Here is a 14,474-nt window from a genome sequence, read left to right as displayed (position 1 = left end):
CTTCCAGTCCAAATCTCTAGTACAGGCTGGCTCAATGCTTTAAATTGGATGAAGGAACTGTCATTTAAATACGTTCTATGCTTACAAATAAAACATCATGAGATTTGAATAGCCCAAACATGTGTACTGGGGATGCTTTCAAAGCTGAAAAGGAGAAGCCTAAATAGCACTGACAACCTTCAGAAAAGGTGTACCCAGATTCAATGCATGCCATCTGAAATCACCTTTTACAAGTGTCTTGTGTGCAAGTTGAATTAAACACGAACCTAATAAACTGATAGGGAGATTTAGCTTCTAAAAATCACAGCCCTTTTTTGCCAAAGCCAGTTTGTATTAAAAGAAAGTAAACAAGTGGGTCTATAGTGAAATATAAACCAAAGGAAATCATCCTCGAGTGTGTTATTACTGATGCTTTTCTTAGGCCAAGATCTATGATGACCTCTCTAAGCTCCAGCTCAGACTGGAAGCTACTCACTGTCTGTGCCAGCTCTGTGGGAATCCAAAATGTGCCTGGGTCAGGGGGCAAGGAACTGAGAGCCTTCACACACCAGGGAGCTGGATCAGAATGTGTGGTTGTGCCTTTGTGAGCCGAGAAACCCTCCACTCGTAAATAGTTAACTCTGGGCGCTTCCAGCAACATACCTGTGCAAGGAGTACACTTTCAGTCTTATCTCCCTGTGGGTGACAAAAGCACAGGAGATATTCCCTGCTGGTAAAAAAAAACAAAAAAAAAATAGTGCAAATCCCCTGGATTCTGGGAAATCTGACCAAAATCACAGGGAGAACTCTTGTGAGCATTACAATGGGCCTGCACCGCCTTGGCTTATCAAAGAGGTGGATGTTTCAGTGCTAGCTGGCTCTTGTATTCAAAAGCACAATAATAACTTACAGTCTGGTTAACTAGTTCTCAAATAGTTTTCATTCTGTCCTTGATGGGAAATGCAGGAGGAACATCTCAATACCAATTTGTTTGTGCATTAGGATGTTATAAACTCACCTGTGCTTTTTTTTAACTATGAAGTAATACTAAAGTAATTTTATATGCAAGACTATTACTACTTATGCAACTTAGAGGTGTTTTACTACTAAATGGTGTTTTAAAACTCATTAAAGAGTACTTAAAGCTTTGTGCTTTCACTTAAAAAGTGCTAGATGTGAGAAGTTCCAAGGAAAACATTCCCTAATTTATCCCCAGATCAGTAAATGTCTTTGCAGTTCCAAGGAAGGTTACTTTTCTCACAGCCACTTTTTGAAAAAAAATATTTTACATAGGATTTTGTTTTTCTATAAAACTATGCATTAAGGATTTTTAAGCATTAGTTACAGTAATTGATTTTGAGGGAGCTGGGTTTTTACATGAGAAGTATGTAAAACAAACATACTCTGAACTGTCATTAACATTGTTGTGCAGCATTATCTCAGGCAAACACCGTGTGGGAATTTCTTTCTTCTACTAAGGAATGTAAAGATATCTCCTCCTAGAATTTGTAAGAAAAGTCATAGGTATCACTGGTGATAGAGTTGTAAACATTAAAAAGGCAGCACACTCACTGTTCTGGTGTTCCTCTCCAGGTAGCAGCATGGTCACCCATGTTTCTTTGTTACAGTAAGTTCTGCAAAGGAAAAACAGAAGTCCCTGAAATAAGTTTCTCACACTCAGCTACACAGGACCAATGACAACCCAGTTTACAAAAAGTGCTTCTTTGCTTTTGGCTTTGCTAATGTCACAAATTATTGAAAAATCTCAAAGTTAAAAGAATCACACTGTATCAAAATGTTAAAGCAGTACAGGAAGACCTTTTTCAAGGAAGCAAAGCAAAGTGCCATCCAGAACCAGTTTTCAGAGCAATAGAATGTTCATTACATGACCATCACAAAAATTTCATGCATTTGGGGACAAATCATAAGGTTCCTAGTACACACAGGGAAGTTACAGACTTGCTTTAGGGAGATTGACACAGGTAAATATCTGAAGAATATAAAAATATCAAAGAGAAAAAAATTAATACTAAATTGTATGAGAAACTCTATATTAAAATAAAACCTTAAACACAACAGGGTGACTGTGACGTACTGGGAGAAGTTCAAAGAGAATAAAATTAACAGAGTATAACAAAATGTCCAGAGAAGTAATAGAAAGTCATGCCACCTCTATTTTAAAATTAGACTTGACAAACATCAATAAATATGTGTGAAGAAATAATCTTTTATTGGTGGTAAAGAATGCAATTTATTTACTGCACTCAATTTATAAAGCCAGAAGTGTTAAACCAGCTTGATCAGGACTAGAATTACAGGCCTGGGACACTAAATTGTTCCCATCTGTTTGTTACCACCACTGCCTGCATTCTCCAGCATGAGCACTTCGTAAACTGTAAGTTTAAAGAGTCGTTTAAATCCCCTTTAACAGCCCTGGAGTTCCCAGCTTGCAGTGCAATTGCTACAAGGCAGATGCACCAGATGTTTTTTGCCTTGCTGCAGTGGCACTGCCAGGGATGTCAGCCACAGCACCCTCTGCCTATTGCCCTCCCTTTCTAGTTACCACACCCAACATCTTTTATCCCAGAGAACTAATCACCTGTCAGCCAAATACTCTCAGGAAGTAGCTTTTCTTTTCAAGCAAAGCCCAGGTAGCATTGGAGCTATGGAGGATTCCACTGGTGCTGCAAATCCCAGGGGACTGAGGCCAACCCACCTCACTGAAGGATGCACTGGCATTTGGCAAAGCCTCTAGTGATGGACAGAGGCACATACTTTGTTATGAACTCAAAACCAAAATGCTGCCAAGTACATTATTATAATTTATATGATAGTCTAGGCTGATGCACCATTTCTTTACAGAGAATTGATTGAGTTATGGCATTATTCCACATTACACTTCCTAAAGGTTAAACTCAAGGTATCAATGCTTGGCTGTTGTCTCACTGCCTGAGGTCTGATTCCCACAGAAAATGCTATTTTCTGCCTGCCACCCTACAGCATGTAAATGCTGAGTAAGGATCACTGTGCATCAGAGAATTATCTGGATCCCATTCCATGCAAACACAAGCTCTTGGTACCTCCTCTGCTGCTTGTTTCACTTTATAAACTAAAGGCAAATCCATACTAACCTTGATATTGGTGTTGTCTCTTCCTGTCACTTTATTTAAAGCTGTTACTGTTGGTGAGTTTGTGATAATAAACATGGAAATGGGCACTGACAGCTCAGCTGTCATTCAGGGCACTCAGGCTTTTGAATTTCACAGAGTAATTCCCCATTAGTCACCTTTGCATCTGGAAGACTGAACTGCAGCCCTGCATAAGCTCCTCTCTACTTGGCATTACATGTACTGTGAAAACACACACATCAGAAAACTATGGGGGTGAAAAAGGTGCCATTACACCAGATACACTGAACAATTGCAACAGCTCATCCTCACCATCAAAGCCATCTAAATATATGAAGGGTTTCTGTGTGATATGGATTTCTTTGGAATTTGTCAGCCGGCAGTACTGAAGGAAAACTCTCCAACACCTACCAGACTCTTCCTCCCTCCAGTTATTTACTGAAGTTGTAGCACTTTTTTAAACAATACAGCTGTCTGCCCCCACATGTGTGTGTGTAATATCAAGTTCATAACGTTCATACAGTAACAAGATTTGGAGAAATACAAACTCTGCTCTTCTCTAAATACCACTGCCTTTAGTACTTAATATAGGAAAACCTAAACTGAACCTTAAGGTCTCTGATTGTGAGGAAAGCTTATAACTGTATCCAGCCTCTGCTGGCCTTGCCTGACCTGAAAACATAACAAGATAAATTAACAGAGAAATTTGGAAACAATGAATAGTTTTGTCTCTGCTACATATGAACTTATAAATACTTCTCTAGCACAATGGACAGGATTTCAGAAGCCAGACTTTGGCATAAAATAAATTCAAATGAAAAGGGAAGTCCCTTAGTAGACTCCATCTTTTAAATTATAATGCCTGGGAAATGAAAGAGTGCATAAATGAGTTGTCTGTCTATGTTTGTGTGCGTTTATATGTATGTTTGAAAGGAATATTCCTGCAAGCTCCTGGTCCTGGAAGTAAGTCACAAAGTAGCAGCAGCAACACTGTGAATGCTGCTATGCTATTACTCAGATTCACGAGGACCATTCGGAGTTAAAATGCAATATGAGGTAGAAAACAACATAACAACCACCAAAAAAAACCCAAAACAAAACAAACAAACAAACAAAAAAAACCCACACAAAAACAAAAAGCAAGCCTTGCAAATTTTTGAAATTCTTAAAATTTCTGCAGAAACTTAAGTTTGTTTTATATATGATTCTGTCTTTACATCAGAAAGTTTTCTTGAGGTTGGTTTACTACCTATAGAAGAAAGAAAAACCATCGTGTTCCAGATAGCCTGCAGCTGCCTGCACTATGGCCTTCCAGAGAGCTGCCTTGAAACAATAGTAACAGCAAAGGTACAGCATGAACTGGACCACTCTGTGTTTCATTAACCTCAAATGAGAAGGCTGGTTTTTTTCAAAGCCCGTTTTGGAACCATTTAAATGATAACGTTTTAAAGCCAGGCAGCCTTTGGACCAACACAGGGGGTGGAGGCTTTTTAAAAAGCAAAAGCTTTGTAATGAAGTGTTTGGGGTTTTTTTACACCACCATTTCCCACCTGTAATGGGGCTTTCCACCTCCTCTTACTCTGACGGGGCTGTAAGGATCCAGCAAGCTGCCACCTACTGTCACATGCATGTCTGCTCTGAACAAACAGAGTTTGTATCCCCTGAGCACCTCTGTTGGAAATTAACTGGGATATAATCACGCTTCTGGCCTGAAATTACTGAATGGTTTCTTCTAGAAGGGACCTCAGGCATTGCCATACCTAAGATTTCACTGTCTAAAGAGATATACTTTTTGTCCTGCAATTTTAGTCTCCTGTGATTTAAGAAATCTATGCCCTTGACTCCCTGGACACAGCAAGAGAGGAGCAATTACCAAGCAATTTGCTGCATTCTTAGAGAAAGTCCTAAACAATGAAAGTTCAAAATCCCAACCAGCATAACTGGGAACACTTTATGCCTTATTAAGAACGGAAAAGACTAACAATTCTGTAAAAAAATCCCCAGAAGCAGCAGTAGCCAAGAACTTGTTGCTGGATATATCCAGTTTGTGTCATGTGACCAGACTTACATAAAACTGAAAAGTGACTTGGCTTCTTTGCATGCCAAATCCTATCCCAGGTATTCTCAGGGTGTTCCTCTCTCCACGTCCACAGGTTGAATTAACTTCCAGTACTATGAGGTTTGCTTGAATGGAAAGAATCTGTAGGGAGTAGTTAGCTGCTAAAACTCAGCTTGAGATAGAAAGGTTGCAGAAACAGCCCACTGTTCACTTTAGATGAAATGACTGAAAGAGAAAGTAAACTGCCAATATTACTTATCCAAAACTGTAATGCTCATGTGTTCAGAAGCTATACACGTTAACATAACTATGTTTGGTACACAAACATAAAGCCAGCATCATAAATCGGTCATGCACTCAGCCAAATTATTGTGTCTGGATGCAGCTTTGGTCAGCACACCTCCCTTTTGCCCACTAATAAAAATCAGCTTGTCAGGTAACATATTTCCCCCCAGATGAGTAATTTCCTTTTAAAAAAAATAAATCATAATCATAGCTTGAACAGTATGCATAATCAGAAATGTTTAATTGTGCATCAAGAATAGGTTTCAATTCTTAGAAGCTGGAAGCATCAGGGAGACAATGAAGTTTGCTCCTGACCCAGACCCTTCATTCCAGAGGTTTTTTTAGGATACAGATAAGATTGTTAATAACGATTTGTAAAATAACTTGGCAATTAAGTAGCTGAAGAAATTTAAACACAGAGAAAATAAAGTAAATAAAAACCCCCCCAACCGTAGCCTGCTCACGCACAGAGATGTGCTTTTTACAAAGCATTGTGATTTTTCAGTAAAACACTGAAGATTTTTTATTATTTCTTTGAAAATAATTGCTTATGTCCTGATTATGGTCAAAAAATAAAACACCAGTGGAATGTCAGGGATCATTACAAAAGACATTGGGTACAAAATGCTAGATACACACGTATCAAAATCCTAGATAAATATATGTGTGCACTGTTTGTTTACCATTGCCCTTAAAACATGTCCAAGATGTTTGCATGGTCACATTGCCTGAAAAAAATCAAGTGTTCTCAGTGTTTGACACCATCTGGATCCAGGCACCAGCACGTAGTCTTCCACTTAGTAGGCTTAAGGATCAAAATTCAACTCATGGGCGCCCTTAACTGAGTTGAAATTTCAAAGGCAAAGACACGTGGTTGATTGAACTGTGAAAGTCATCTGCTCAGTTCTCAGGTACTAGGAAAATAAACCCACCACCCACTTTATTAAGTTAATATTGGACTTCATCAACTCAAATATTCATATGCTCTCGCTTTACAAAAACCTTTACACCACTGTTGATTTTGCCATTGTTCCCATTTGTGCCTTGTACTACCACAGTGCTGACACAAGTCTTGGTGCTTGAAATATCAGACCAGGAGCAGCCCAAACTTTCAAGCACAATGAGTATCATCTGAGCACCTACCTTAAACCACAGCAAGAACCTCTGTTCAAATGAGGGTCACAGCAAGTGCCAGTCTGGGGTTCAGTCTTGAAACGTCCAACATCACCTACTCAAACAACAAACATCAATAAGGCCACTCATTTTTAAGCACATGCTTAGATGGTTTATTGAATCAAGGTCAGAATGCTCAGAACTGGAAAGAATCAAGTCTAAAGCTTGGCTTTACATTTGAAGCAATAACTCCAAGAGTATTTTTCTAACCTCTCAACCTAATCCTAGGAATGTTTGTTGTACTGGACACAGCATACCACACAGGATTTACGATTATCACTTTGGAACCATTTGCACTCTCTGTTTCCTGGTTCTGCTCTGGGGAAGCAACGTTCCCACCACAGCCTTATGCCCAGAAGCCTCTCTACTGAGCCATCAGCCAGCCAGCACTGCCTAATGACACACAGTGTGAGCAGCAGGCTATTGACTGCAAAGTGTCTGGTGAAGGTGGCCTATTTCACTGCTGCATTCTCGAGCAGATGAACCGGAACAATTACAAACAAAGTTAATGTATCTATTGAAATGCTAAATTTAAAACTTGGAAGCATTCCTATCTGCTTTCTTCCATTTCAAAACACAGCGAGTTAACTAGGTCTGACTCTTTGGCAGTGGTCCATTTAAATGGCACAGATTTGCCTACCTAAAAAAGCCCTTTTGTTTCCTACAGCCGTGAAACTTTGGTGCTCTGCAACTTTTCATGTTTCCCAGGTAACCCTGGCACAAAGTTGTGACTAAATGCCTGCAAAAGATTTTTAACTCTAGATTTGAAGGAATATAACCACAAGGAAGAATGATGACTTTCAGTAAGTGCCCCATGGTAGCAAGAACAATGCTCAAAATTAGATTCGAACATCCACAAAGCTTCTGGGAGATCCGTGGCTTAAGAGGGAACTGCATTCTCTGTTCTGCTGTCACAGGTTGCATCATGTTTGCCTTTTCCTCCATTCCTCTTCCCTACGTTATACCTGCTCAGCTGTATCATCCAATGCAAAGGGAGACGGGGGTACATGACATATCTTTTCAAAAGAATTAGTTGTAAGGACCTCTTATATTTGAAGAAACTTTAAATTCTGGAGCTGACTTCTTGTTCTGTGGGAAGAAATGGATCTTTTGTCACTGATTCCACAAGGACAGGAAGCAGTTCCAAGCACATACATATATGATGTTAATAAGACACCTTAAAGTAAACAGATTCTAACTGAAACAACAAACTACTGTGGCAAAATTGCCTTCCCGTTTTTCTCTGGCTGCAAAACGTTCCTAGCGGATTAAGTGGGAGTAAGTCTGTGCCACATAGAATAAACAAGTAGGAAATTCATGCAGGTGCAGGAGCACTGGTCTGTGCTAAGGTTCCAGAAGCTCCCTCTGTGCCTTATGCAGTAAGGAATAATAACCAGGAGCTGCAAGAAAAGAGATCGAGGAGCTGTTGCTTTGACACCTGCAGAGAGACCTAAGGGGCCAAATGTGAGGCAGTTCCAAATTAGATGCTAAACATGGGTGCACTAAACCAAAAAGACACACCTTGTGTATCTCATATCTGCTGGGTTTTCTTTATGTTGGCTTTTTTTTTTTTCCTGAGATGTTCAGGTTTTTTTCTCTGAGACAATTTAAGACATCCCAGGGCAGCAGCTCACTGTCAGTGAACATTCATTGTTCACTGATGCTACATTCATTGTAGCATCACATCTGAGAGAAATAAAAATCTGACAAAGACCAGGAAGAGCACGTGAATGCCTATAGTATCTGCCATTTAAAGAATAACTTGAGAAGACATGAAAAGATTTAGGATTTAGCAAACAACATGATGGGCAAAATACAAGTATCATTCTATTATGCTTAAAGTGTGAGTTATTTCCATCTAGAGGGAAGTAAAAAAACTCCTGAGAACCTTTCCTTGTTCATGCTCCATGCAAACCTTAAAACATCACCATAACACAGCATTTTTTAAAAATTTAATTTTTTTTATTGTTTATTATTACCACAACACCCAGAACATGTCATAAAACAGGTTCACAATATACTGACCACCTATACTATGCAGAATAACAGACAGTCCCTGCCTGAAAGGACTAAAAGCATCATTAAATAAATTTATGGAAAACTGGGGGCCAAAGAAGCTACAAATTCTGTCTACAGTCAATGAGAGATGCTCTGACAGAAGCCATTGGAGAATTCCAGGATGAAATTTGGCATCACTTGGAGTCAATTGCAAAATTCTCACTATCTTTAGTGAAACAAGGACTGAAAATATATGTTTCTGCTTCACAGTCCTTTGTCCAGACAACTCAGGCCTGGAATTTCTTAAGTTTTCTTATTTCTAGTCTTTGTTCTTTTGCACCAAACACATTTTTCTGTGCCTTCTGTTTACAAACTGATACTTTAATGGCATAATTAAGATACAACTATGTGTAATTCTATTAATCTCTGTCCAAGTGTTCATTAGTTAAAGTAAAAAAAAATTCACTAGGATATATCCAATATTTACACTGCAATTATTTTTCACAACATGTCCTGCTTTGAAATGCTATTTCACTGCTCCTTGTTCTTTGTCCTGCATTTCTACTGGTGCATTTAATAAGACCAGCTTTTCAGATTTCTGTTTCTTCCTTAAAATAAGGAGAATTAGTGAACTTGGGATATAGGACACTCCACGTAATACTGCTGGCAGGCCAAGATAGAGCCACCTGAAATAAATAATGACCTTCATTAAATATATGCATTCATGAAAAAATAGCAAAATTATTCAGCACACATTGCATTGTAAAAATTACACAGTAGCTCTAAAGCTTGTGCCCTGATCCTTTTGGATCTCACAGAGGATGAGTCAATATGAGAACAGAGAATATGTCGGTGTCAGCAAAATGGTTGTTTACATCACCCAATTTCAAGCAAACAATCGAGCCAGTGAACTCAGCCACCTGGTACTCTTATAACTTTCTCCACAGGGAAAAGAGAGAGCCCTGAAAGGGCAGCTCAGTCCACCTGAACAAAACTTTTAGGTATTCATAAGATAGAAATATTCTTCCAAATCCACCCCAACACGTCATTAAAAGGAATCAGTCTGAGACCATTTTCTTCAAAATTCCCATAGCACTCCTTGAAGGACTACAAAAACATGTAATATAGTATTCTGGGCCAATTTCCAACTTGAGTAACTATATCTTCCCTATAAAATTTTTTTTATTTTAATTCAGGTACTATATCAACCATTTTCTCAATGATATGCAATGTAATTTTTCAAAGATACTGCACAGTCAGTCATTAAACATTTTTTTTCCCTCAGGAGCTTACTGCTTTTCATTTTTTTTAATCAGAATTCAGTGTTTTTAAAGTCTGTTCTCATAAAAGGTTATTAGTGAATGTATTTATGGCACCAGAACATTTCTGTCCGAAAGCTGATCCAACATCTGTATCAAAGGTTGCATTTGACAAATAAAGCCAATGCCAAAGAAAACTGTTGTGTCACATCTCTAACACAGGAGCAGTTTGTCTATTAGGAAAAGATAAAGTTCATAAAATCATATCTCTATGCATGTAATAATGCAGCAAGAAGGAGAAATTAAAATAAAGTAGGAAATGTACCTGTACGTGACAATATCGTACATCCTACATGCTCCTTCTCCACCACAAGTCATAGTACCCCACTTCAGGCAAGTGGTATCTATCAAAGCTCCAAAATAAATGGGAGATGGAATTCCAGCTACAAAGAATATTAACAACATTTCTGTGAATAACGTTTCCTCTCATTAGCAGATACACTGCAGAACCTGCGCTGTTTGTCATGTACTGCATCTGTCCTGTCCTCTTGCAGCATGAACCATGTTCTCTGAATATATTATGTTCTCTCTTCTTCCTTATCCACCTACCCTCAAACAAAGGTTTTCTTCCCTGCTGCCTGTTTACCAATGTAGACATGCTAAAATATGAACTGTGATTCCTATTCAGAACTCAAAATTTCTCCTTATCAGCGAGAGGGAATGTTGTGTTAAATAAAGATGTAACAAGAGTGAAGGAATGCAAAATTGCTTTCAGATAAGCAGCAGATGTAATCAGCTGTCCTGGCTTCTGATGGTATAGGGTTAATTTTCTTCCTGGTAGCTGGCACAGTGCTGTGTTTTGGATTTAATATGAGAATAGTGTTAATAACACACTGATGTTCTACTTATTGCTAAGTAGTGCTTATTCTAAACCAAGTTTTCAGTGTTTCATGATCTGCTAGTGAGAAACTGCACAAGAAGCTGGGAGGGAGCATGACCAGGACAGCTGACCTGAGCTGGCCAAACCAATCCATACCCTAGAATATCATGCTCAATATATAAACTGGAGGGAATTGGCTGGGAGGGGCCAATCACTGCTTGGAGATGAGATGAGCATTGGTCAGCAGGTGGCAAACAATTCTATTGTGTATCACTTTTCCTTCTTCTCTTTTATTCCTCTCATTATTATTATTATATTATTACTATTATTATTATTATCATTATCATCATCACCACCATCATCATCATTATATTTTACTTTATTTCCACTATTAACTCTTCTAATCTCAACCTGTATTGTCTACCTTCTTTTCCAGCTCTCCTCCCTATCCTACTGCAAGGGGAGAGTAAAGTGGCTGCATGGTACTTAGTTGCTGACTAAGTTAAACCACTACATCAGCCTATTACCCAGTATAAAAAAAAAAAAAAACGCAAACTGAAAGCTGTTCTAATTTGCCATGCTGCCTAGATCTGTAAAAAAATCCTAAATTCTTCCTGATCAAAGGCAGTCCATAGAAGCAGACTCCTGTGCCATGCCCACAGCCCTGATGGGATCCTTCTCTTAACTCTAGATTGGACTTAACTGTGCTTTTAAAGTGTGTCAGATATTTTCTCACCAAATACTCTTGAAGCCAGTCCATGGATACCCACTCCAAACGACTTTTCTTCAGGCTTTAGAGACCTGTATGATAAATACATAGTACACTTATTAGTAGAGGTGACACTAACTCTGGGGTTTTTTTTTAATCAAACTCATCATCACTTTAGGTCCAAACCATTCTAATTACAGTGATGGTTGAAAGGGTTCATTACCCTCATTAGATGGTGTTTATTGAAAAAATTCCTTAACTAGGACTGCCAAATCACGAAAGGGAGAGCTATTGTCACAGTACCATCCTTTTGAACTGAGGCAAACACAGAGTGCAAGATAGTTGTGCCTTAATCGACATCATATCGATGTGATCGATAAACACATGGGTATCACACACCTCTCAGTGGCTCAGTCCCCTGACTTGGTGGTCCTGCATTAATTCAGGATATAGCTGATAGCCAGAAGCAACATCAGACTATAAAGTTGACACGACACTAAACCTCAACAGCACAAAACGACATAAGATTTTTCTGCTCTTCCTCCTTCCATACATAAACTAACCAACTTTTAATTCCTGGGAGTCTTTGACCTCAGAATAAAAAAGTCGAGTAGATTTCTTAAGATGAGGACATTTTACTATACCTCATTAAGACCATGTATCCAGGCATGGCTGCTAAGGAAAAAATGAAGCTGCAGACTAATGACAATATCAAAAAATAATGAAGCATCTTGTCACAGTTTTCATCTTCATCACACTGGCCCAGAATTGCAGAGACATTTTGAGAGGAAAACCCTGAGGCTGCAACACAGGTGCAGTTTTCAAATACCTGTCAAAAAGAGTGTTTTAATCACACAGGTTGTCCAAACTCCTGCACCGAGTCTGAAAATCACACCGTTGGCACCCAGTTCACTGTCTCCTGCACTTGTTACACCCGTGCAGCGCTGCACTGTGGCCTCTCTCCCATCCCAGTTGGCCAGGCACAGGTCCAACCATTCCCTGTATGTGGAGTATGGGATTAGGGAGCTTTCATGCAGCTGGGACTGTGCTCCCTCAAGGAGGCCGTGATCAAGAGAGCCTTCAAGTTCCCCAGCACAGCCTGGCTGTGTGGTCCTTCCACTGCCAACAGACCTGACCCTCGTTTTCATAACCTAGAGTGTGGTCTTTCATATGTCAGAAGAGAAGGAACCAGAGATCTGATTGAGGCTGGGTTGCAATATTTTAATCAAACACCTGCTTCTACTGAAATCATTGCCAGAAAAAGGACTCTCAAAAAACAGCCATGGTAAACAAAGGCATCAATGTCTGACCCTCATTATCACACTTCTTTAAAATATTTGTGAAGTATAGAGGCTTTCTAAAATCTCTATGATTGGGGCTTTTTTTGAACTTATTATTTTTGATTGTTTTCAGCCTAATTAGAATTTACAGGGGGTTTTATGGCATATGTGTTATTAAATAAGATAATAAAATTTCTACAATACCTGCTTACTTGTTTAAATCTACAGGGTAAAAGACATTAGGTCCATGCTATAGACTTTCATTTTGGCTGAAATCATCTTGTGCAGTCAGATTTCCAACTGGCAATACCTTCAGAATAATTTCTCACTCCATTTTGAGCATTTAAGTTTCCCCGAGTTTCTTAGAAGAGAAGGAGTCTTCTTCATTATAATTTTTAATTTAAACTTACACTAATTTTCAGATTCAGTTTGGAATTTCTGGTGCTACTCAATGAATTTGTCCAAATCTATCACCTCATATATTCAATAAATGTACATGTATGGATATTTCCCACCCTACAGTGATACAGATATTTCTCCCCTACTATATTTCATAATTACAGCACAATAAAATATATGCTTTACCACACTTCTTCCAGTTCCTCTCGAGGATTTACACCCAGCAAGACAAGGTGACACATAAGTGATTCCATTGTTCCCACAAACAGGGTCCCATATTTTAAGTGAACAATCACAATCCCTGTTGCAGTCAGCAAGTAGAGTATTTTCTGCGTATGAAACTTGTTCTATTCTGAAATACATTTAGAAGATGGGTAAATATTTCAGTAAAGAAATACCTGCAGTAATCCTTTGCAATGCTTAAGTTTCTATTCTAGCTCAAGTGTTTATTTAGGACACAGTTCTGCATGTTCCAATCCTGGAGTCATGCCTTTCTACCTTTATATAGCATATTGTACGATATTACATTAAATTAATATTATCAATGAGGTATGCATGCCCCACAGCATTTTTCTCAGCTGTGGCACATATGCTCCTGATTGCTGTAAGTGTTGCATGTAAACCTACATGTCCACTTTACAGGCACACAATGCTTCCCAATGATTAATGGCAGGATTCGAATCAAGAAACTCCAAATAAAATATCCTCTGTTAACTTGATAAAAATCAAAATTCCAGTATACCAGCATATGATTAAGAAGGGGGTTTGTCCCTCTGTTATTCTGAAATTGCACTCATGTATGCCTAATTTGATCAAAAACTTTTTTATTTTCACCTGCAGTTACATGACCCTATTAATTATATAAGAATTATTATGGATATGCAATTGTAAGAGTCTTGGTGTGGATATCTTTTCCAGTACACTTTTCTTGCTTGAAACAGTGACAGCAGAAGGTAGACCTACTGTCTCATGCAAGTAAAAAGCCTTGAGTATTTAGGTAATGAAACCAAAACGTTGCAAAGCTAAGGAGCCCCTGACTGATTCTCGACAAGAAAAATCATCCCGATGTCTTAAGACTGAAGTCCTCTTGTGTCTTAAAAAACATACCCTTCATAGGAAACTGTTAGACCAGCAACTGGTGCAGTATCACAGACAGTCCAATAGGCAGCAAAGTAGAGAAGGTATTCCAGTAAAGATACCCAAAATGCTATGTTCGCAGCCTGATAGATATTTATCTTGAATTTCTTCATGAATAAGCCTCCAGAAAAATACCCCACGCATAGAACTGGTAAGTTGTAAACACCTATTTAAACAAGTGAAACTTC

At 38.7% G+C, this 14,474-nt stretch overlaps 1 protein-coding gene and 1 long non-coding RNA gene across 6 annotated transcripts in view; both read right to left on the bottom strand.

The window, feature by feature from the left end:
• Nucleotides 1-646: 646 nt before the first annotated feature.
• LOC108501752 lies at nt 647-7,710 on the bottom strand. Its single transcript, XR_001876274.1, has 5 exons — nt 7,590-7,710; nt 6,595-6,679; nt 5,176-5,391; nt 1,552-1,613; nt 647-709 (listed from the first exon to the last, which is right to left on the bottom strand). It is a non-coding gene; the product is annotated as an uncharacterized LOC108501752 (long non-coding RNA).
• Nucleotides 7,711-8,612: 902 nt separating this feature from the next.
• Nucleotides 8,613-14,474, bottom strand: part of SLCO1A2 (solute carrier organic anion transporter family member 1A2) — a 46,081-nt gene continuing 40,219 nt past the window's right edge. For all 5 annotated transcript variants that reach the window (XM_017823990.1, XM_017823991.1, XM_017823993.1 and 2 more), the window contains 6 exons: nt 14,257-14,452; nt 13,336-13,501; nt 12,115-12,299; nt 11,498-11,562; nt 10,207-10,324; nt 8,613-9,308 (listed from right to left, as the gene is read on the bottom strand). In XM_017823990.1, coding sequence (XP_017679479.1) covers nt 9,149-9,308; nt 10,207-10,324; nt 11,498-11,562; nt 12,115-12,299; nt 13,336-13,501; nt 14,257-14,452 — 890 coding nt within the window. In that variant the 3' untranslated portion in view covers nt 8,613-9,148. The remainder of the gene's footprint in view (nt 9,309-10,206; nt 10,325-11,497; nt 11,563-12,114; nt 12,300-13,335; nt 13,502-14,256; nt 14,453-14,474) is intronic.

The sequence above is a fragment of the Lepidothrix coronata genome, unplaced genomic scaffold (assembly GCF_001604755.1).
Source record: "Lepidothrix coronata isolate B3197 unplaced genomic scaffold, Lepidothrix_coronata-1.0 Scaffold107, whole genome shotgun sequence".
In the NCBI taxonomy this organism is placed as follows: domain Eukaryota; kingdom Metazoa; phylum Chordata; class Aves; order Passeriformes; family Pipridae; genus Lepidothrix; species Lepidothrix coronata.
This window is presented reverse-complemented; position numbering and strand designations above follow the sequence as displayed.